General features: G+C 40.8%; 2 protein-coding genes and 1 long non-coding RNA gene across 3 annotated transcripts; all 3 read right to left on the bottom strand.

Annotated features, from left to right (window-relative positions):
* Nucleotides 1-3,164, bottom strand: LOC109179378. The gene is made up of 7 exons (XM_019328874.1): nt 3,023-3,164; nt 2,505-2,590; nt 1,531-1,759; nt 1,355-1,441; nt 1,156-1,227; nt 678-770; nt 1-103 (listed from the first exon to the last, which is right to left on the bottom strand). The coding sequence occupies exons 2-7, from the start codon at nt 2,587-2,589 to the stop codon at nt 1-3; spliced, it is 669 nt and encodes a 222-aa protein (XP_019184419.1). The 5' UTR covers nt 2,590; nt 3,023-3,164.
* Nucleotides 3,165-5,096: 1,932 nt separating this feature from the next.
* On the bottom strand, nt 5,097-10,514 carry LOC109179437 (wall-associated receptor kinase 2-like). The gene is made up of 4 exons (XM_019328940.1): nt 9,690-10,514; nt 9,416-9,526; nt 6,776-6,985; nt 5,097-6,588 (listed from the first exon to the last, which is right to left on the bottom strand). Exons 1-4 carry the CDS (start codon nt 10,495-10,497, stop codon nt 5,381-5,383), a joined length of 2,337 nt encoding a protein of 778 aa, XP_019184485.1. The 5' UTR covers nt 10,498-10,514; the 3' UTR covers nt 5,097-5,380.
* A 9,788-nt stretch (nt 10,515-20,302) lies between these two features.
* On the bottom strand, nt 20,303-21,312 carry LOC109179440. The gene is made up of 4 exons (XR_002053901.1): nt 21,265-21,312; nt 21,076-21,162; nt 20,877-20,948; nt 20,303-20,518 (listed from the first exon to the last, which is right to left on the bottom strand). It is a non-coding gene; the product is annotated as an uncharacterized LOC109179440 (long non-coding RNA).
* Between the last annotated feature and the right edge of the window lie 2,228 nt (nt 21,313-23,540).

A 23,540-nucleotide genomic window follows, 5' to 3' on the forward strand; every position in this document is an offset into this window, starting at 1 on the left:
TTAATAGTAAGGGCATCCCCAAAAGGGGATTGTTGTTGGATTTTCGAACAGTAAAAACTTGATGAGGGGATCTTTAACAAATGTGGAGGATAACTTCTTTCTCCTGCAAGAGGGAAAGTTTTGTCAGAAAAAGCAAAATAAAAAATTAAGCCCCTGTCAAATCAGCTTCTTCCTCTTAAACTTCGCGTCAGTGCCTATTGCCTTGGCTAAAGTGAAATTCATTTTATTTCATTTTATCCTTTTTTATTTTGCTTTTAGGCCAGCTTTTTTTTTTTTTTTTTTTTTTTTTTTTTCATGTTGAATTTTATTATTAATTTTCTATATAATTTAAAAAAAAATTGTAAACATTTATAATTTTAATTTATTTTAATTTTAATATGTATAATTTAAATATAATAAAAATAATAATTGTAATAATAATTTTTATAATGATAATAAATAAAGAAATAATTAAAATATAGTATGATAAAATGGTGGGTCCACTAAAAGTTTTGAAAAAACTTAAAACTAATGGGAAGATGAGGTTTTGTGATTGAGTGAGATAATGGATGATGAGGTGGATGCTGGGACCCACAAAAATCTGGAGTAAAATCCACAACTATTGAGGATGCCCTAACCACAATATAATCATAATAATATCATAAAAATATAATATAATATAAAATGAAATAAGTTACATCTCCAACTTAGGCTCCAGCTTAATCTCCAACTTAGGTTCCAGCTTTATCTCCTCTTTAGGCTCCAGCTTAATCTCATCTTTCAGAATCCTCCTACACAATGAAAAAAATAAATTGAGAATGAATAACTAGTCCAATCAAGTTCAAGTTCTCATAAATCATAACATTTTTGTTAACTTGTTCAGAAATAGATTCAATTGCATAGTTAGTTGTTATCCTTTATAATCTCATATATATTTAACTATCAATAGCAAAACATAAACAAAATAATCTCATAAATATTTAACTATCAACATTTAACAATCAATAGCAAAACATAAACAAAGTAACATCTACCGATTACTCTAGATATTAATATAATATTTGAGAGAAGAAGATATTAAGATAATATAACAAATTAACATTTTTAACAGTAGACAGTTTAAACATACACTGTATCAAAAATTCAGACTATCAATGTATACTGTATACCACTAACCTGTTGTCACCGCTCGTGGGATGTTGGAGTCGTCGCGGTCGGCTGCATTGCTGCATCCTGTGGCTTGCGCGTCTGCGTGGATAGAACATCAGAATAGGCAAATAGATAATATAACAAATTAACATTTTTAACAGTATACAGTTTAAACATACACAGTATCAGAAATTCAGACTATCAGTGTATACTGTATACCACTAACCTGTTGTCACCGCTCGTGCTGTCACCGCTCGTGGGATGTTGGAGTCGTCGCGGTCGGCTGCATTGCTGCGTCCTGCGGCTTGCGCGTCTGCGTGGATAGAACATCAGAATAGGCGAATAGGAAATTAGAGGTTACAATTTGGAATTTTAGAGGGCTCAAAAGTTTTGAAATAATACCTTGATAGTCTTATATGAGTACCACCTGGACACCGGAAACAATGCGCCAGGTCTTCATCACAATCAATGCGTGTAGTTCTGCCTTGCCAATCTCTACATGTAATCTTCAAACCATTACGTTCTAAATCTATCCCTCGCCTTAAAATGTTATCTTTCAAACAGTCCAGTGAGGGACTGTCCATTTCAAATGCGAACGTTCTTCTTTGGTAATGCAAAAATATTACCCAATCTGTTTAGAGTAAAATTGTAATTTAGTTAAAATTAGAAATAGTATAATAGATTCAATACATTAAATTAAAATCAATGGAATATACATCTAAATAGATACTATTTTTATATGAATTGCATTACTTACACTTCATATTATTTGCTAATCATGGTCTGAAATGCATGACTTATTCTAATACAGTAATACTGAATGTTCAAATCAGAAAGCAAGGTAATCATGCTATCTAACCAATGTCATCATTATAAAAACTCTAGAGTGATCTAGGGGGCGTTTGGTAAATTGGGTTAGTGAGCTTAACTAGTTGATAGCATGCATTAGTTGAATGTAGAAAGATGTTTGGTACATTGGCAAAAAAGTTATTCAAAAAAGCTACTTTGAGTAGCTTTATTATAAATTTTAGCCTTTTGGAACAATAATTAAACTGTTACAAAACACTAATTAATCAAACATTTAATTATATCGATTGTTTAATCAAGCCAAACAACTAATAGTGGTCAAATAAGCCAAAATAGACTAATAGACTAAGGCCCTGTTTGTTAAAATGGCTGTGTTAGCTGATAGCTGTTAACTGTGAACTGATTGTGTTAATTAGAAGGTATAAATAGTTGATAACATTAGCTAATAGACAATAGGCCATTTTTTTTTACCAAACATGGCCTAAGTATTTTATCAATATGCCATGTTTATACTGAAGATATATGCATTCGTTGCACAGCATAACTATTGAAGAATTACTGAGTAGTACCTGTTATAGGAGGAAAAGCCCAGTTGAGGGGTTTCTCATCTACAAAGAGTCCAGGAGGAATATTCGGGATGTTTGTTGTGTCCATTCTGTGAAGTGAGATTGCAAAAGAGAGATGTCAAAACTTTTATTTGATAAAAGAGTGACAAGCAAGATTGATATGGTATATATGTTGTGTTATGTGAAAACTTATAAAGTATCAATTAACATTAATGTCAATTACATAAAGTATCATTATAAATTACTATCGATAATATATAATGATATCATGTATGACCGGTACTGTTATTAATTGGTTGGTATTGTATCTTTTTTCCATGATTCTAGTCCCCCCTTACATGAATTTTTTGGCCCCGCCACGGTTTATACGAGCATAACAGAAAGTAGGTATAATTGTATATATACAATATATAAATAAACAGCAGCATTTTGAAACAATACCTAAATGATCCTTTGCAAATTGAGCATACAAATATAAACCAATAAGCATACAAATATTAAATATACAGTATAAAAAATACCTGTCGCTGGTTCACGTTAGATCGTGATCTGAGAGTAGAGGCGGAGGCCGAAAGGCGAGAGATCGTGATCTGAGAGTAGAGGCGGAGGCCGAAAGGCGAGAGATCGTGATCTGTGGAGGCAACTCCTAGGTTAGATAATACTCCGTAGATTACTTTTCTTTCCAACTGCTCAGTAATAGATTGTTTATATATATTGAGATAAGGGTAAAATAAAACTTTGTAAAATTGTAGAGGTGGCCAAAGTCCAAGCCTTGGCCGGTGCCGTGTCGGGCCTGGGCCTAGACTAGCACGGTCTGGGATCAGTCCTGAATTATTTAGGCCAGTCTCGTGCCGAGCTTACCTCGAGCCTGGGCCCGTGCCTCTCGTGTGTCGATTATACTTAAAAAAAATATTTGACCCACTTATATTTAATTGAGGGCACTTCAACTTTTTAATTTAATAATGTTAATATATATATATATATATATATATATATATATATATATACACATTAAGATTCATATATATCATCATTAATATTTTAGATGAATCAAAACTCACATATTTGTAATTATGCTAGCGTATGGGTGAACCATAACCGTCACTGTAATAACCGTAACGAAAGAACCGTCCGTACGGTTCCGGTAAGGTTTGTAAAATTTCGGAACCAGACGGTTCCGGTTCCAAACTGTGAATTTAAAAAAAAAAAAAAAAAAAAAAAAACAAGTAGCCACGGCTATAGAGATTCAAACTTCAATTCTTGTTAAAGAATTGAAGTTTGAATATTTCAAAATGGAATTATAAATTTGTTATAAATAAATAATAAATAAATAATAATAATAATAATGATAGCATCGAGCTAATGTCTAAAGGATAAGTATTTAACTATTTATAGAGTTGGAAATAAGATTATAAATAATACTTTTACAAGATAAGCATTACTAAGCAAGTTAGATAGATTGGCTTGTCATTTTTACATAGCTTTCAACATTACTTGAGGACACATGTTTGATCATCACCTTCATGAATTATCCATTTTCTTTGAAATGAGTTAAATCATTGTATTGAACATTAATGGGCTATTTTGGTTCACGGAATATGCCTGGAATGACATAGCATTCCCAGTAATAGGCTTATTCCTCTATTTGGTAACCACTTGTATTCCCAGGAACATTGTTCCCGGGAATGACCTATTCCCCTTGCAAGGGGAATAGTGATTTCTGGGCCCCCCCTGGTATTAGGCTATTCTTGAGTTCTCGAAAATAGCCTAAAGTTTCTATTTCCTATTTTATCCCCCAATTAAATTTATTTCCTATTTCACCACCATCGCTACCGCCGTCGTCGCCACCACCAGTACCACTACCCTAGCATCGTCATCGTCGTCGTCGCCGCCGCCACCAGCACCACCACCGCCTACCACCAACACAACCGTCGTTTCCGCCGCCACCATCACCCCACCACCGCTGCCGCCACCACCATCACCGCCGTCGCCGCCACCACCACCGTCGCCGCCACCACCACCACCACCACCGCTTTCTTTGGTGGCCTGCGTGCCTCCTTTGCACTCTTGGAGGTTTTGGCCAACCAATAGATTTAGTTTGACGAGACGTAGGCGTGAAGCGTTGCGGCTGTGTTGGCACTATTGCATCGTTGCATTGTGGTGCAGAGTCGCGGCATTGCAACTTTGTGGTGGTGCGGCATGGTGGCGCACTAGTACATGGTGGCATGTAGGTGCAACTATTCTCCTGGAAATAGCTGGTATGCTGCTGGTTTTTATGAAAATTGGTGCGACGCCGATAGGGGAATCTACGCCTCCATTTCAGCACTCCTATTATTATTTATTTTTCTTCATTTATTATTCCTTTGATCTGGCTTATTAGTTGGGCTTGGGTCCATTATTTTATTCTTTGATTCTTTAGGTTTGGCCTGTTAGGGCTTAAGTCCATCCTTTATTTTAGTTTTTTTTTTTTTTTAGTATAAACCCAATTTCTAGGGCTGAGTATGTGTTATGGTCATATTTGGACCATCACTTGTAAGACATTTTAATTCATTTGCTTAATAAAGTTTTGTTTAAAAAAAAAATAAAAAAAATATAGAGTTCAATATTATTTTAATTTATATCACAAGGAAAAAATAGAAACAAAACATTATATTTGTTCACAAAAGATGAATCCCCAACGCCAATGTCTCCCACGTCCCGACCTGACAGACTATTTGGGAGAATGAAAATCATGGTATGCTTAGTATGCACATAAAAGGAGTCCCCTTCACTTTGAGAAGTTTCTCCCACACTGTCGCTTGTGAGACTCGATTCCGAATCATTATTCTTAAATTTCATTCTAGTGACCAATTGAGCTGCCCATGCGCGTACCGTTGCAATTATCTTGCAGTGGTCATTGGTAACTCCATATGATGTTTTAAGCTATCATATTCACTTGTTGTTATACTAAAAGTGGCATCAATATATCCAGAGGGGATTGGCAGTGGCTCAGTAAATAGAGCATGTGATTTTATGGAAGTGTCTGAATTATTATTAACCCATGAATGTTTTGCTGCTCTCCTCAATCCACTTAGCTCCACTGCAACTTCCTTCATAGTTGGCTTTTCCTCCCCCTTCACATTTAAACACCTTCTTGCAAGTAAGGCAACCTCTTGTAACTCTTCAGTGTTTCCCTCACAAACAATGTTGTCATCAAGAATCTTGAACAATTGATTGATTTTCAATGATGAAATGAAATGCTCATACAGACTCCTCTCTTCCACCGGACCATCGTAAAGTACTGCCCTCCTACCGGTTAACAATTCCATCAAGACAACTCCAAAACTATAAACATCACTCTTTTCTGTTAATTCGTGGGTCTGCATGTATTCTGGATCGAGATAACCAAATGTTCCTTGCACCATAGTTATCAATTGAGTTTGGTCTTGTAGAACTAACCTCGATGCTCCGAAATCAGATACTTTGGCAATGTACTCATTATCCAGGAGAATATTTGCGGGTTTAACATCTCTGTGGATTATAGGAGGAAAAGCTGCAGAATGCAAATAAGATAGCACCTCAGCGGTTTCAGTAGCTATTCTTAAGCGGATCGGCCAAACTAATGTGGATGCCTTGTCTTTGTCATTTAGATGGTCAGATAATGTTCCATTGTTTATGAATTCATAAACGAGTAACGGAACTTCTATTTCTAAACAACAACCAAAGAGTTTGACTATGTTTCTGTGATTGATTTGGGAAAGCACAATAACCTCATTGATGAACTGCTCGACTTGGGTTGGGTCCAACATTTTGGGTTTCTTAACGGCTACCATTCGACCATCAAGAAGGTGTCCTTTATAAACAACTCCAAAACCTCCTTGACCAATGATTCTAGTTTGGTCATAGTTGTTGGTCGCCTTTTTAAGCTCCTGGGCAGTGAAAATTCTTGTTGTGCCGGAAGACGTAGTGCCTTGAGCAATCTTTTGCTTCAAAATCAATCCTCCATTTTCTCTAAAGAATTTCTCTCTGATGTGTGTTGATTTCCTCTTTCGATATCCCAAGTATAGACAAAACCCACTTATCAACAGCACAGTGCACAAAGCAATACCTGCATGCCATGCATATATGCAGTAATGACAATGACAAAATAATGGAAACCAACCCTAAATAGCTACCAAAAATGAAAGCGAAGGATAATAGAAATGAGCCCGCGCGAGCTTAACTCACTGATTTAGTAGGCATTATTTAAGAGAAAATGAAATGATAATAGAAACAAGCTCAGGGCATTGGTTTACCAATAACATGTTCAATAATCATCCGTTTAGAAGACGAAGTGCACCCTTTCCCATTATCTTTGCAATCATCCTTAGGTAATTGGCAGACCGATTCGCCCTTCCCATCGCCATGGTAACCTTCCTTGCAATGGCACTCATAACTACCTTCAATATTTGAGCAAATTGAGTTTATGAAGCAGTTGTTCTGTCTATTTACACATTCATCAATATCTGCAAAAGCCAATTAAAATGATTAGAAAATCACTAACTTCTGTTGGGCGACGGCTCGCAAAGCCGAGTTTAGCACTTTTTCAACGTAGCGCTGACTATTACACAAGTATAAGGAAAATAAAATTGCACATTCGCAGCAAGTTATAACTTGTAGTATAGTAGTAAGCGCTTGATATTGATAATTGGTATGTATTAGCAGGGCTGTCCCATTAAAAATAGGAGCCCTGTCTATTTATAGAGACATAATCCCATATGACTCTATAACTGAAGTAATTGAATCTAAATCTATTTGAACTTTATCTTATTATATTCTATAACAAAAATAAAAATATAATAAAAAATTTTGTCCAAATATAATACATAAAAATTCAACAACAAAAATACAATACAAAATTTTATTTAAAAATGACATTTTTAGTGCATATTTAAATAAAAAATTATTTATCAAATTTTATTTTCAATTACAATTAAGACTAATCTATGCATGGATTCTAAAAACATATTTATCAAGTAAAAAATAATGACTTTATATATATGTATGTGTATATATATATATATATATATATATATATATATATATAATTTTAAAATTTAGCCCTCAAAAATTGGTGGGGTCTTGTGATGTTGCCGTGGCTAGACATGGCCAGGGCCGGCCCTGGTATTAGAGCAAGTCACAGGAATCCTATTGAAAGCATGCTATGCAGTTGAAGTTGACAGGTATGTGAGAGAAGATAGTTGGGCAGCAGTACCCAACATCTTACCATCAAGAAATGTGAAGCTAAATTAAAGTTACACCTTCCGTTACTAATTATTTCGTATAATTTTTGACGTAGCGGTAAATGCTTAATTCTGTCAAGTTCCAATCAATTTTTCCGATCACCTTAAAAGTGAATAGAGATTTAAGATATTTATCAACTCCACCTATCAAATGTGGTTGGTAACTTGGTACTTTTAACCGACTTTGAAGGGTGGTCAACTTTAGTAAAAATCGTAATTTTTGTCCACTTTGTTTGTAAAATTTTGACCGTCAATCTGAAATTTTAATTTTTAATTTGTAAAATAATATACTTATCCTTTGTATAAAATAAGAAGAGAATTTAAAATAGAAATGGAGACAAGAAGAGAAGAAAGTGAGAGGTGGATGAAGGTGAAGAATTTTATTTTATTTATTTACAAAATTGTTTGGGTGAGAGCTACATATATTGTTATGTAGGATTAAAGATATATTTTTATGACACTAAATAATCTGCATAGGCAAAGTAATTATTAGAAATTTAGATCCCTCAAAAGAAAATGTAATTTTCTACTTCTTTTTTTCTTTTTTCTTTTTTTTTTTTTTAAAAAACAAAAAAAATTGTAAAGGTCAAAATACAACTTATAATAAGAACGGAAGATTAAGAATACGGTTAACTAGGGGTTAAAACTTAAAACGGTAAGACAAAACTAATTTAGATTGCCTATAATTGACAAGCTCAAACTAAGAAGATCAATACATAGTTTTAAGCCTCTAACGAAGAGTCGAACTTACAATTTTATGTTAATCAAATTAAACTAATTATTTGATCAACTTAAGTAGGAGTTGAACGAATTTATTCCTACTTTTGAACCACAAGGTTGGTCGAAAAGATACCTTGATCAAGTTGCGGGACATATGCAAGTGGTTGTGGGACAATGGGGATTAATGTATGCACTCTAATAATTATTATTGTTACATTATTTTTGCACGGTACATATAACATTTATTGCTACATCGTGCATGTATGACTTCATTGACTTGTTAAGTTTCCGCCAAGTACCACAAGGTTTTTTTTTTTTTTTTTTTTTTTTTTTTTTTTAATATTATTGACTCTATTACAAGGTAATATATGTTCTATACTTTCACTATCTGTTGTAACCCAATGAGTGCTTAACGAGTTTAGACCTCGTCACCGAGATTCGAGAGTTAAGACCCCACCACCGGGGTTTGATCCTGTGACCTTCTCCCAAGGGGAACCACAAAGGTGTCATCTGAGCATAAAGTGGTTGACTGAAATTGTGTTTTTACTCATAAAAATAATGAGGTAATACCTTCAATGGTCCTCCGAGTATTAGCGATTTACCAGTTGTTGTCATCTGAGTTTTAAATGACCTCCAATGGTCCTCTATGTTTAAAAAAAATAACCACCCGTGGTCCTTTTAGGACGTCTCGTGGTCATTTTGAACTCCAGAGTTTTTTTTAAATTAGGAGCACGAGTGGTTATTTTTTAAAACATGGAGGACCATTGGAAGTTATTTAAAACTCGGATAATCACAACTGGTAAAAAATCGCTAATACTCGGAGGACCATTGAAGGTATTAACTCCAAAAATAATTAATTATTAAGATTCATGTGGTAGTAGTTTGGAGTGCAGACAACATATATATGGTGATCGAGTTGCATATATACTATACCTTGGCAACCTGGAGAGAGATAAGGATTGCCTTCATAACCCACCTTACAGCCGCAACGATACCCCTCCTTACTGTTGGCACTAACATTGACGGAAACACATATGGTATTACCTGTAGTGAATGAAAAAGTAGATAAATTGAATTTATTTATATAAAATATATCTGAATTTAAATTTTATTGAAAAATAATTCCAATAAGCAAAAGAAAGAAGACACGAAGCAACCACTTAAGTGACTTAACATATCATTTTGCTAAAAAATTTCCAATTATTACCTTGACATATGGCATTGCACGTCTGATCCGGGAGGATCCAATCAAGAACCACCGGTAGCTTATTCACATCCCATTTTCCGGCAAGCATTGTGGCGGCGGAAAAGTTGAACTCCTCTTTCTGCACCACGAAGGCGTAGATGCAGTGCTTATCGGGATAGGAATCCGTGGTGGTGTCCAGTAAAACGCGAGCGTCCCTCGCCACATTACTAATTCCGATTTCACAACACCCATCTCCGCCGCATGTCCCGTTCTTGACATCTTTCATTCTGCCGCCAGAGGAGGTAATACAACCTTCGACTTTGTTTGACCCAACATCGTCCACCTCCTCCTCGTCGTCATCGGCGAGATAGTTTTCTGTAACTACAGCAAAGGCATTGCAACCGACAGCAACGAATTTGTTGGCGGTCTGGTTGACGTAGAAATTGGCCGGAGTGGGCTCTGATTTAAGCTCGAAAACTGGTATATCCGTCCTCGGGGTATAACACTTTCGAGCTATGCCCTTCTTCACATTCAACTGCCCTTCAAGTGATATATCCCTAACCTCCACGGCGCTGTTTGTTATAAATGGCTTTGGAGGATGAAGGGAGGTGTCGCAAGTGATGGAGAAGTTTGAGTTTAGGGCACATTTTTTTGTCAAACCAAAGGGAAATGGGATGCTTACGTTCCCGCAATGATCACTGCAGTTGGGTTTGGCTATGGAGGAAGAAGAATTGTTAGTGTTTGATGTGGCGGCGGCGGTAGGAGAAAAAGAACCTAGTACTACTGCCGACGACAACACAAGTAGTAGTAGTACAAGGAAGCAGCTCATGTTGTTGGACGGACTATACACTTAACAAATTATGCTTGGTTTGTGTTGGATATGCACGTAACTTCGATTCCACCTACTATATATAAGGAAAAACTAATGTGACATGGGGCCAATGATTAATGTGTAAATAAGAGGCAAGAGAGACAATATTGTGTAGGTTTGTGAGAATGATTACCAAGTCTCTTTCGCGAACTTGACCTGTATCATTTAATGGGCCGGGTTCTACCGGGTCTTTCTAGAAGTTTCCAGTTCGTACCCGGTGGGCCCAGAGGCCGTGGCCTGCGATGGGCTTCCGGCCTAGCAGGCCGGGTCACAGACGCCCGGCCCTAGTCTAGGGCAGACGCGCCGCTTGCAGGCTAGCCCTAGGCCTGAACCGTCGCCCCGCCTTTTGAGGCATTAAATGCGGCGTCTCTTCACATCTTGTCACCTCCGCTTCTTCCAACGAGAAGGTGGCACGTGGCCGTCTTTTCGAATTCCTCCCCCTTTAAATAGCCACTCCGTCTCTCTTTCCATCCTCTTCTCCAGTCTTTCCTTTCAACCTCAACTCGAGCTTCTCCGGCCATTCTTCATTTCCTCCGATCTCTCATCTAACTTAGGTAATGGCTTCTTCTTCGCACTCTTCTTCTTCCCGTCGTTACTCGGTCGACAACCCAGCGGCGACTTCCCCATCTTCTTCTTCTCCTCCCCGTCGTATGGAACTCCCGGCGGACGTTCCATCGACGTCTTCTCTTCCTTCGACCCCTTCTTCTTCGGGGGCGGTTACTCCGATGAGCCTCGCTCCTCTAACGACGGTGGCGGCTCTGCCGGCGGCACCGGACAGCCGCGAGGCAAGTTCGATTCAATCGTCCGTCCTTCCGGGCCACCATCCGTCGTTACTGCGGCGGATCTGGAAATGGCCCAATTTCTTCTTCGGCCTTTGGCCGTAGTCCTCGCTCCAGAAGGCCGGCAAATTTAAGACCCACCCGAGGGTTGCGTGGGCATTCATTTGCACTCGGTCGCCTTTGGCTTCCGAGTTCCTCCGTGTCCTTTCCTCTCCCTTTTTTATCGTCATTACAACGTAGTTCCGGGCTAACTGGTGCCCAATTCTCACCGACTCCTCACCTGCTTCATAAACCTCTGCCATTGGTGGTTATGTGAGCCGGATTTAGACCTGTTCCGGTATCTTTTTACCGTGAACAAGGTCGGCTCACACTCGCCGGGTTTTGTCCAAGTTGCCGCTCGTCCGGGCGACAGCTTTTTGAGGGGTTGTCCGACTACCTTAAGGACTGGAAACTCCTCTATTTCTTCGTCCGACCTGCTTTCTCCTCCTTCACCTTTCCGACCCTGTGGCCGGCCGCTCTATTCAAGCCTTGCTCTCGGCGTGCCTTCTTCACTAACGATGCGGTCCAGGGCGGCGAGTTCTTGAAGAGCTTTGGACCGTACTCCGTCAAGTACTGGTCCAGAGTCCGGGCCATGGCCAAGCGTGGCTTGCTGCCGAAGGGTGCGGCCTCCGTAGGTAGTTTTCATTGCCTCTCTTTTCCCACTTCTTTTTACTCTGTTTCATTCCGACTCGGAATACTTATGACTTTCTTTTCTTTCGCAGGTCCGTACGACTCCGACTCCACCAGTTCCGACGAGGCTGCTGTGCCGACTCCGGAGATGGCGGACAGAGCTGAAAAGATGAGGCGTCGGCTGACCCAGCGCGCTTCCAGCACGGCTACTGCCTCTTCCTCCCAACCGTCACCAGCTCCAAGGTCGGCGCCTCCACCACCACACAACGTGGTTGACTTGACGCCGTCGCCCGTCGTGTCGCCGACTCGACAGCCGCCCCCTCCTCCAACTGAGAGTCCGAGCTCTAAACGGCCGGCCGAGCAGACGGACACGCCGGCTCCGAAGAAGATCCGGTTGAGCCACGAGGTGGACGAGGATGCCCAGATCTGGCAAGGCAACTCCTCTGTCCGCAAATGGGCTGCAAACGTCCTTCTTCCTAAGGATGTGGCGACGACCAGCGCCCTGGGAGACGAGTGCATCGTTGAGGCCTCGCTACGCCAGTCGTATCGCATAAGTGTTTCCGACTCGCCTCTTTTTTCCGTTCTCTTTCTTAAATTTTCTGACTTCCCGTCGCCTTGCAGAATCTCACTTTCCAAATGGAGATGAGCCGGCGACTAAGGGAGTATAAGACCGGGCTGAAGTCTATGGCCGTTCGGGTGCACCAAACTGAGGAGGCCTTCTTGGAGGAGCAAGCTAAGCACGCCAAGGCGGTGGAAGTGCATAACTCCGAGATGTTAAGGGTCACCCGTTAGTGGGAGGAGGAGCGAGACAAAGTGGTGACCATCGCCGCGACCTCGGTGGAGGACTACAAGAAGTCGGCGGCCTTCGAGGCGGACGTGAAGGCGGCGATAGAGGCCCGGCAGAAGGAGATCGCCAAAGAGTGGCTGGCGACGCCGGAAGGTGACGACTTCCTTCTGGATCTGGGCAAGCACGACTATCGCCTTGGCTTCCGCGAGGCGCAGACAGAAATCCACTCCGCCCTGTTGGTCCGCGACTCCTCTTTTACCCCTGAGAGCTGGGGCCTCAAGCCGGTGATAGACGTTCTCCCGGCAGCTGAAGGTCCGGCGGCGGCTGCTGATCCGGTGGCTCTCCCTGCGGCGGCTCCTCCCAATCTTACTGAGTCCTCCCCTCAGGCAGAGGACCCTTCTTCTGTTCCTCCAGCTGGACCAACGGCAGGGGCACACGTTGAAGGGGTCGATGTCGACACCCCCTCTACAGTAGTTTAGGGCTATTCTTTTAGGATAGCCCCTTTTGTAAAGGCTGAACTCCTTCTCGGGCCTTTTTTAATTTTAATAAAATTCCCTCTTTCTCTTTCCTTTTGCGTTGTCTCGGGCTCGATTAATTTCTTTAGGGTTCTGGAGGCGATTGATTTCTTTCCTTTTGCGTTGTCATCGGGGCCTTCAAACTCTGAGAGGCGACTTAGGCTCGACGCCCTGTTGACTCTTTATACATTCGCCGAGTCCCTCAGTCGAGGCGACCTCTTGGGTTTCTTCTCTTTTAGAAACGTTTTAGGGCCAGGGCCTTATAGTTTCTTTTTATACTCGCCGAGTCCCTCAGTCGAGGCGACTCCTTTTAGCTTTTTCACGGAAACGATTAAGGGTCTGGGCCCTTGTTCTCTAACTTTTCTCGCCGAGGCGACCCCTTAGGCTTTATCTTTCTCAGAAACATTTTAGGGTCAGTGCCCTATTGTTTCTTTATATACTCACCGAGTCCCTCAGTCGAGGCGAATCCTCTTGGCTTTTTCACGGAAACGACTAAGGGTCTGGGCCCTTTTCCCTAACTTTTCTCGCCGAGTCCCTCAGTCGAGGCGACCTCTTAGGCTTCTTCTCTCTTTGAAACGCTTTAGGGTCAGTGCCCTATAGTTTCTTTGTATACTCGCCGAGTCCCTCAGTCGAGGCGACTCCTCATGGCTTTTTCACGGAAACGACTAAGGGTCTGGGCCCTTTTCCCTAACTTTTCTCGCCAAGTCCCTCAGTCGAGGCGACCTCTTAGGCTTCTTCTCTCTTTGAAACGCTTTAGGGTCAGTGCCCTATAGTTTCTTTGTATACTCGCCGAGTCCCTCAGTCGAGGCGACTCCTCATGGCTTTTTCACGGAAACGACTAAGGGTCTGGGCCCTTGTTTCCTAACTTTTCTCGCCGAGTCCCTCAGTCGAGCCGACTCCTTAGGCTTTTTCTTTCTCAGAAACGTTTTGGGGTCAGTGCCCCATTGTTTCTTTATATACTCGTCGAGTCCCTCAGTCGAGGCGACTCCTCCTGGCTTTTTCACGGAAACGACTACGGGTCTGGACCCTTGTTTCCTAACTTTTCTCGCCGAGTCCCTCAGTCGAGGCGACTCCTTAGGCTTTTTCTTTCTCAGAAACGTTTTGGGGTCAGTGCCCCATTGTTTCTTTATATACTCGCCGAGTCCCTCAGTCGAGGCGACTCCTCTTGGCTTTTTCACGGAAACGACTAAGGGTCTGGGCCCTTGTTCCCTAACTTTTCTCGCCGAGTCCCTCAGTCGAGGCGACTCCTTAGGCTTTTTCTTTCTCAGAAACGTTTTGGGGTCGGTGCCCCATTGTTTCTTTATATACTCGCCGAGTCCCTCAGTCGAGGCGACTCCTCTTGGCTTTTTCACGGAAACGACTAAGGGTCTGGGCCCTTGTTCCCTAACTTTTCTCGTCGAGTCCCTCAGTCGAGGCGACTCCTTAGGCTTTTTCTTTCTCATAAACCTTTTGGGGTCGGTGCCCCATTGTTTCTTTATATACTCGCCGAGTCCCTCAGTCGAGGCGACTCCTCTTGGCTTTTTCACGGAAACGACTAAGGGTCTGGGTCCTTTTTCCCTAACTTTTCTCGCCGAGTCCGGGCGGTAGTTAACAGTAATTCGTATTCTTTTATTCAAGTTGTTCAAGACCCTCGAGCCTATACATGGCCTAACCCTTTCTACTGATAGAACTTCTTCAAGTGGATGACGTTCCAGATCCGGTCTACGGGCCTGCCTTCCAGAGTTTCGAGCTTATAGGTTCCGGTCTGGACCACCGCGGCAATGCGAAAAGGGTCCTTCCCACTTTACCGCGAACTTGCCACCTTCCGTGGGCTGGCTTGCTTGTCGGTCTCGTAATACGAGATCACCAACTTGGAAGGTTCGTGGGCGAATCTTTCGATCGCGATATCTCTTTACCGCTCGTTGATACTCGACCATCCGAGCACTCGCGGCTTCCCTCCTTTCTTCTAGGAAATTTTTCTCAATCCGAAGACTTTCTTCATTCTCCGTGTCGGAATAAGTGCGGACCCGGTGAGTGAGCTCGACTACTTCAATTGGGACCTTAGCTTCGAAGCCGTACGCGAGGGAGAATGGGCTCTCTCCGGTTGCTCGCCGCTGCGTAGTGCGATAAGCCCATAGGACTCGGTCAAGCTCATCCGCCCAATTTCCTCCGATATCTTCCAATTTCTTTCGGATTCCATCCACTATGGTCCGATTCACATTTTCGACTTGCCCATTGGCCTGTAGGTACGCCACGGATACCTTGGTATGGCGGATATCGTGTCGGCAGCAGAAGTCAGCAAACGCCTGTCAGTCGAACTGTCGCCCATTATCGTTGACAATATGTTCGGGCAAGCCGAAGCGGCAAATCACCTTCTTCCATAGGAAGCGTCGGCATTGGTACTCGGTGATAGTGGCCAACGGTTCAGCCTCAACCCACTTGGTGAAGTAGTCTATAGCTACGACACAAAATTTCAGGCCCCCAGGAGCTGTTGGTAACGGCCCCAACAAGTCGATTCCCCACTTAGCAAATGGAATAGCCGTGGTGACCGGCGTGTAGAAGGTAGCCGGCCGAGTGTCCTTTCTGGCGAACGCATGACAAACGCCACACTTGGATATCCATTCAATGCAGTCTCGCATCATGGTCGGCCAATAATACCCTTGGACGACCAACTTTCGGGCGAGCGTGTGGGCGCCCTGGTGTGCGGCGCATATGCCTCTATGAGCCTCGTCCATTATTTTTTCGGCCTCGGGCCTGAGCAAGCATTTCAACAGAGGACCCCCCGAACAACTATTTGTATAGCTGCCCATCAATGATTTCGAAAGAGGGGGTTTTTCGTCGAACCTTAGCGGCGACTCCCGGATCTTCCGGCAATTCGCCTGTTTCCTTGAATCGCCGGATGTCCTCTATCCAGAACATCTCGGGGTTCTTCTCTCGGTTCCATTCCTCGCCGGTCACCTGCTGGACTTCTACTATTGTTTCCTCGATACTTGGTCGCTCTAACTCCTCCTTTTGGCAGATCTTCACAAGATGATCCGGTACTCCCTCCAAGGCAATTTTAGACAATATGTCGGCTTCCACGTTGTCTGCCCGTGAGATGTATTCTATTTTGTAAGCTTCGAATTTCTTTAACATCTCGACCGCTCGCTCTTTATATAAAGTCATCCGTGTATTCTTAGCCTCACATGTGCCTGAGATTTGCCCGACTACCAATCTGGAGTCGGTCTTGATTCTCAATCGCTCCACTCCTAAGGCCTTGGCGAGGCGAAGACCATTTAGCACAACTTCATATTCGGCCTCATTGTTAGATGTCGGAAACAAGTAGCTTAAGGCATAGTATAGCCGGAACCCCTCCGGGGAAATGAGCATAACTCCGCCCCCGCAGTATTGTCGACTCGACGCTTCGTTCGCATGCATTTCCCACCACTCGCCTAAACTGTCTTTCGTGGTGTGTTCCTTTTCTTCTTCGCTCGCCGTGCACTCGACCAAGAAGTCGGCCAAGGCTTGACCTTTTATGAAGGGCCGGGGCTGGTACTCAATCCCATACTGGGTTAGTTCCATGGCCCATTTCACTAGTCGGCCGGACGACGAGGGGTTTCGCAGGACGCTCCCAAGCGGTTGGTCAATCAGCACTCGGACGGTGTGGGCTTGGAAGTGAGGTGCTATCTTTCGCACGGTGATCACCAACGCGTATACAATCTTCTCCAGGGCGGCATACCGCGACTCAGCGGCCTTCAGGGAGCGGCTTACGTAATAAACCGGGTGCTGGACGCGCTCTTCTTCTCGGACTAGCACCGAACTCACCGCCTTAGAGGAGGCGGCTAAGTATAAGAATAAGGGCTCGCCCGCCTAGGGAGTAGACAATACCGGGGGTGTTGAGAGATATTGTTTCAACTCTTCGAACGACTGTTGATACTCGGTGGTCCAAGCAAATCCCTCCTTTTTCTTCATGGCCTCGAAGAAGGGCATCGTCTTATCCGCCGCTTTGCTCAGGAAGCGGCTAAGGGCGGCCAGTCGACCAGTCAATCGTTGCTGGTCTTTGATGGAGCTGGGAGGTTGCATGTCGACAATGGCCTGCACCTTCTCCGGGTTAGGCTCAATACCTCGCTTGGTGACCATATAGCCCAAGAACTTTCCACCTTGCATGGCGAAAGCACACTTTTTGGGATTCAACCGGAGATTATATCTCATCATTACTTTAAAACAGTCGGCCAGATCTTCCGCGTATTTGTCCTCCTCTGGGCTCTTGACGAGCATGTCGTCGACGTACGCGGCCATTGATTTTCCCAATAAGTGCTGGAATAGTCGAGCTACCATTCGCGTATATGTAGCCCCGACATTCTTAAGCCGAAAGGGCATGACTCGGTAGCAGTAGACTCCGTCCGGTGTTAGGAACGCGATTTTTTTTTTCGTCTGCCGAGTGCATAAAGATCTGATGGTACCCCCTGCAGGCGTCCATGAAGCTCAACAAGGCTGACCCGGTGGTCTCATCAACCAATTGGTCAATCCGCGGTAATGGAAACGGGTCCTTAGGGCAGGCCTTATTAAGGTCGGTATAATCGACGCACATTCGCCACGCCGGGGGCTTCGGTACAAGAACCACATTCGCCAACTACTCCGGGTATTTAACCTCTCGGACATGTCCGGCTGCTAACAGCGTGCTTATCTCCTTTTTTACGAATTCTCTCCGATCATTGGCCAGGTACCGCTTCTTTTGTACGACTGGTCGACGCCCGGGATCTACGGCGAGTCGGTGCGATATAATGGATCGATCAGGCCAATCGTAAGCCGTGCACCAGGGCGCAGATAGCAATGTGCATCCTGCGCCTCCCAAAATGACGTCGTTTTGTTAAGTTGTGTGAGGAATTAACGCCACGAAAATGTATGTGTATTCAGTTATAAAATTATGTGTTTTCAGGTATAAAATTCTGTGTTTTTAGCTATAAAATTCTGTACATTCGAAATAGGGGATTTTTATCCTTTTAAAAAAGATTCTGTGTTTTCTTTTATATAAATTTGTACATTCGAAACATGGGAATTTTCGGTTATAAAATTTTGTGTTTTTAGTTATAAAATTCTGTGTTTCAGGTATAAAATTATGTGTTTTCTTTTATATAATTCTTTACATTCGAAACATGGGGATTTTCAGTTATAAAAATTCAGTGTTTTCAGGTATAAAATTCAGTGTTTTCAGGTATAAAATTATGTGTTTTCTATTATACAATTATATACATTCGAAAAATGATTTTTTTAAGGAGTTAACAGTAGACACGCGAAAAGAAAATAAAACGACCTCGTTTTGGGCTAGGGCGCATAATGCATTGTGCGCCCTGGTGCACGGTATAATTTTCCATTTAAAGCCTACGTTTAAAAAAAAATTAAAAATATGTCCAAGTACCTAACACAAATATACACTAATACAAATATACAATTATACAAAGCTAATACATAAGAAGTATATCACTAAAAATCTATGATTATTAGTCATATGATAATCAGTCAATAACTACATAACTGATATGCCTTGAATTAGCCCATAATTATGCTTCGTTTGTACTAATTTTTGAGCGAATGCTAGGTGATTGTGCAAGAAGGAAACGTATTTCAGGTGTTTATGGCTTGAGGAAAGGAAATATAGATTGGGGCATACATGAACTTAAAATGAAGACAAATCAAGATGATATTAAGGCCAAGTGGTTCAAAGATGGAAGGACAAAATCATAGCAAGGATTAACAGAGCATCGATGCGAAAGAGAAGCAAAACGTGACACTATTGTTCTACACTTCTGTTCTGCTCGTCACGGTGGAGGTCATGGTGTGACCCCAATCGTGACGAGCATACATCATTTCTGAAGTTGGGGTGTCACGCTGGCAGTCACGCCATGACAGCCAGCGTGACCCCAACCTTCCGCAGGTATTAGTGTTGGTCATTGGTTAAGGTCACACCGTGACCAGCAGAGACCTGCGAGGCTTAGGCCTGGTCACGATGAGGGTCACGCCGTGACCTTCATCGTAACCAGGCATTCTGGAAGCGGTTTATTTGGCGCAATTGCAATAGTATAAATATGAATAGGCGTTATTTTTAAGTTATCAGGTAGTTTTCTAAGTCTTCTTTTTAGGTTCTCTCCACAAATCCATTCTAGAACGTCTATTCATTGTAAATCCATCAAGTCTTGGAAGATTTAGTTATGAATTATCACTTGTAACTACAACTTCTACTTCAATTTTAGATTTACCTTTTACAAATTGAATCAAGTAAGGTTTTAATTCTTATTCTCCTATTTTATAAACTACTTCTGTACTTGAATTCAGTGCATATTATTTCAATTGCTTTTACTTTTTCGATTTCACTATATTGAATTGCTTTGTATGAATGCCAACATGAATTGAATTGCCAAATCTAGGTTTTGCTATGCCTCTAGAATGAATGTGATTGTGCATTTGGAGAATTGTATGGACTCTTGTTTGGTTAGGGCCCTATCACCTATCACATTTCTAACTTACTCTTGAGAAATGGGAGTTGGAAGGAAATGAGCACACAAGATGTTTAATTAATTGTCTCACCTAGTCTAATTGCTATGAGAATGAGATTAGAACCTTGGTGAGAGTCTAATGTCCACGAGAGTGGCAATGACATTGACTTAACTTCCTTGCATTCATTGTTGAACATTGTTTAGTCTAGAATATTAGAACATTAAGAAACATTCGTACATTGCTATTTGATCTAATTTAAGTCCTCTCTTTTATCCTTGTCTATTACTTAATCATTTATTTGTTTTATAATTGTCTCTATACAAACAATCGTTTCCTTTTGGTTAGTTTTCAAACACTCAATGATCTCGTGTTTAATCCATCTCTACTCAATTCCCTTATAGTCATTCCTAGAGGACAACACTCACTAAAACATCACCACTAAAACCAACTTTCAATAACCAAGCTCATAATACAAAATCGAACAACACAAGTTTAATAACTACAAGTCCACAATACAATTATATATAATTTCAACACAAGTTTAAAACATATTATAAAACCGAAAGTCCACAATACAAAAATCCAAAAGTTTAATCCAATGTCTTGAAAACTCATTAATAGCAACCACAATATAAACATAATAATATCATAAAAATATAATAATATAAAATGAAATAAGTTACAGCTCCAACTCAGGCTCCAGCTTAATCTCCAACTTAGGTTCCAGCTTTATCTCCTCTTTAGGCTCCAGCTTAATCTCATCTTTCAGAATCCTCCTACACAATGAAAAAAATAAAGTTCGAGTTCTCATAAATCATAACATTTTTGTTAACTTGTTCAGAAATAGATTCAATTGCATGGTTAGTTGTTATCCTATCTAATCTCATATATATTTAACGATCAATAGCAAAACATAAACAAAATAATCTTATACATATTTAACTATCAACATTTAACAATCAATAGCAAAACGTAAACAAAGTAACATCTACCGACTACTCTAGATATTAATATAATATTTGGGAGAAGAAGATATTAAGATAATATAACAAATTAACATTTTTAACAGTAGACAGTTTAAACATACACAGTATCAAAAATTCAGACTATCAATGTATACTGTATACCACTAACCTGTTGTCACCGCTCGTGGGATGTTGGAGTCGTCGCGGTCGGCTGCATTGCTGCATCCTGCGGCTTGCGCGTCTGCGTGGATAGAACATCAGAATAGGCGAATAGATAATATAACAAATTAACATTTTTAACAGTAGACAGTTTAAACATACACAGTATCAGAAATTCAGACTATCCGTGTATACTGTATACCACTAACCTGTTGTCACCGCTCGTGCTGTCACCGCTCGTGGGATGTTGGAGTCGTCGCGGTCGGCTGCATTGCTGCGTCCTGCGGCTTGCGCGTCTGCGTGGATAGAACATCAGAATAGGCGAATAGGAAATTAGAGTAGGAAATTAGAGGTTACAATTTGGAATTTTAGAGGGCTCAAAAGTTTTGAAATAATACCTTGATAGTCTTATATGAGTATCACCTGAACACCGGAAACAATGCGCCAGGTCTTGTTGATAGCATGCATTAGTTGATTGTAGAAAGATGTTTGGTACATTGGCAAAAAAGTTATTCAAAAAAGCTACTTTGAGTAGCTTTATTATAAATTTTAGCCTTTTGGAACAATAATTAAACTGTTACAAAACACTAATTAATCAAACATTTAATTATATCGATTGTTTAATCAAGCCAAACAGTTAATAGTGGTCAAATAAGTCAAAATTGGCTAATAGACTAAGGACCTGTATGTTAAAATGGCTGTTAGCTGATAGCTGTTAACTGTGAACTGATTGTGTTAATTAGAAGGTATAAATAGTTGATAACATTAGCTAATTGACAATAGGCCATTTTTTTTTACCAAACATGGCCTAAGTATTTTACCAATATGCCATGTTTATACTGAAGATATATGCATTCGTTGCATATAACTATTGAAGAATTACTGAGTAGTACCTGTTATAGGAGGAAAAGCCCAGTTGAGGGGTTTCTCATCTACATAGAGTCCAGGAGGAATATTCGGGATGTTTGTTGTGTCCATTCTGTGAAGTGAGATTCCAAAAGAGAGATGTCAAAACTTTTATTTGATAAAAGAGTGACAAGCAAGATTGATATTGTATATATGTTGTGTTATGTGAAAAATTATAAAGTATCAATTAACATCAATGTCAATTACATAGAGTATCATTATAAATTACTATCGATAATATATAATGATATCATGTATGACCGGTACTGTTATTAATTGGTCGGTATTGTATCTTTTTTCCATGATCCTAGTCCCCCTTACATGAATTTTCTGGCCCCGCCACGGTTTATACGAGCATAACAGAAAGTAGGTATAATTGTATATATACAATATATAAATAAACAGCAGCATTTTGAAACAATACCTAAATGATCCTTTGCAAATTGAGCATACAAATATAAACCAATAAGCATACAAATATTAAATATACAGTATAAACAGTATAAATATGTATAAAATAGTATAAAAATACCTGTCGCTGGTTCACGTTAGATCGTGATCTGAGAGTAGAGGCGGAGGCCGAAAGGCGAGAGATCGTGAAATAAGGGTCAAATAAAACTCCGTAGATTACTTTTCTTTCCAACTGCTCAGTAATAGATTGTTTATATATATTGAGATAAGGGTCAAATAAAACTTTGTAAAATTGTAGAGGTGGCCAAAGTCCAAGCCTTGGCCAGTGCCGTGTCGGGCCTGGGCCTAGACTAGTACGGTCTGGGATCAGTCCTGAATTATTTAGGCCAGTCTCGTGCCAAGCTTACCTCGAGCCTGGGCCCGTGCCTCTCGTGTGTCGATTATACTTAAAAAAAATATTTGACCCACTTATATTTAATTGAGGGCACTTCAACTTTTTAATTCAATAATGCTAATATATATATATATATATATATATATATATATATATATATATATATATATATATATATACACATTAAGATTCATATATATCATCATTAATATTTTAGATGAATCAAAACTCACATATTTGTAATTATGCTAGCGCAGGGGTGAACCATAACCGTCACTGTAATAACCGTAACGAAAGAACCGTCCGTACGGTTCCGGTAAGGTTTGTAAAATTTCGGAACCAGACGGTTCCGGTTCCAAACTGTGAATTAAAACAAAAAAAAAAAAAAAAAAAAAAAAAAAAACAAGTAGCCAGAGCTAAAGAGATTCAAACTTCAATTCTTGTTAAAGAATTGAAGTTTGAATATTTCAAAAAGGAATTATAAATTTGTTATAAATAAATAATAATAATAATAATGATAGCATCGAGCTAATGTCTAAAGGATAAGTATTTAACTATTTATAGAGTTGGAAATAAGATTATAAATAATACTTTTACAAGATAAGCATTACTAAGCAAGTTAGATAGATTGGCTTGTCATTTTTACATAGCTTCCAACACTACTTGAGGACAGATGTTTGATCATCACCTTCATGAATTATCCAATTTCTTTGAAATGAGTTAAATCATTGTATTGAACATTAATGGGCTATTTTGGTTCACGGAATAAGCCTGGAATGACGTAGCATTCCAGTAATAGGCTTATTCCTCTATTTGGTAACCACTTGTATTCCCAGGAACATTGTTCCCGGGAATGACCTATTCCCCTTGCAAAGGGAATAGTGATTCCTGGGGGCCCCCTGGTATTAGGCTATTCCTGAGTTCTCGGAAATAGCCTAAAGTTTCTATTTCCTAATTTATCCC

Source organism: Ipomoea nil, unplaced genomic scaffold (genome assembly GCF_001879475.1).
Source record: "Ipomoea nil cultivar Tokyo-kokei standard unplaced genomic scaffold, Asagao_1.1 scaffold0900, whole genome shotgun sequence".
Taxonomy (NCBI): domain Eukaryota; kingdom Viridiplantae; phylum Streptophyta; class Magnoliopsida; order Solanales; family Convolvulaceae; genus Ipomoea; species Ipomoea nil.

Coding starts and splice junctions, on each gene's coding strand:
- LOC109179378 (XM_019328874.1), bottom strand. CDS start 2,589: ATGGACACAACAAACATCCCGAATATTCCTCCTGGACTCTTTGTAGAT. Junction 1,760..2,504: donor GGCTTTTCCTCCTATAACAG/GTACTACTCAGT, acceptor TACTCTAAACAG/ATTGGGTAATATTTTTGCAT. Junction 1,228..1,354: donor AGCACGAGCGGTGACAACAG/GTTAGTGGTATA, acceptor CTATCCACGCAG/ACGCGCAAGCCACAGGATGC.
- LOC109179437 (XM_019328940.1), bottom strand. CDS start 10,497: ATGAGCTGCTTCCTTGTACTACTACTACTTGTGTTGTCGTCGGCAGTA. Junction 6,986..9,415: donor TCTCTCTCCAGGTTGCCAAG/GTATAGTATATA, acceptor TGGCTTTTGCAG/ATATTGATGAATGTGTAAAT. Junction 6,589..6,775: donor GATTATTGAACATGTTATTG/GTAAACCAATGC, acceptor CATGGCATGCAG/GTATTGCTTTGTGCACTGTG.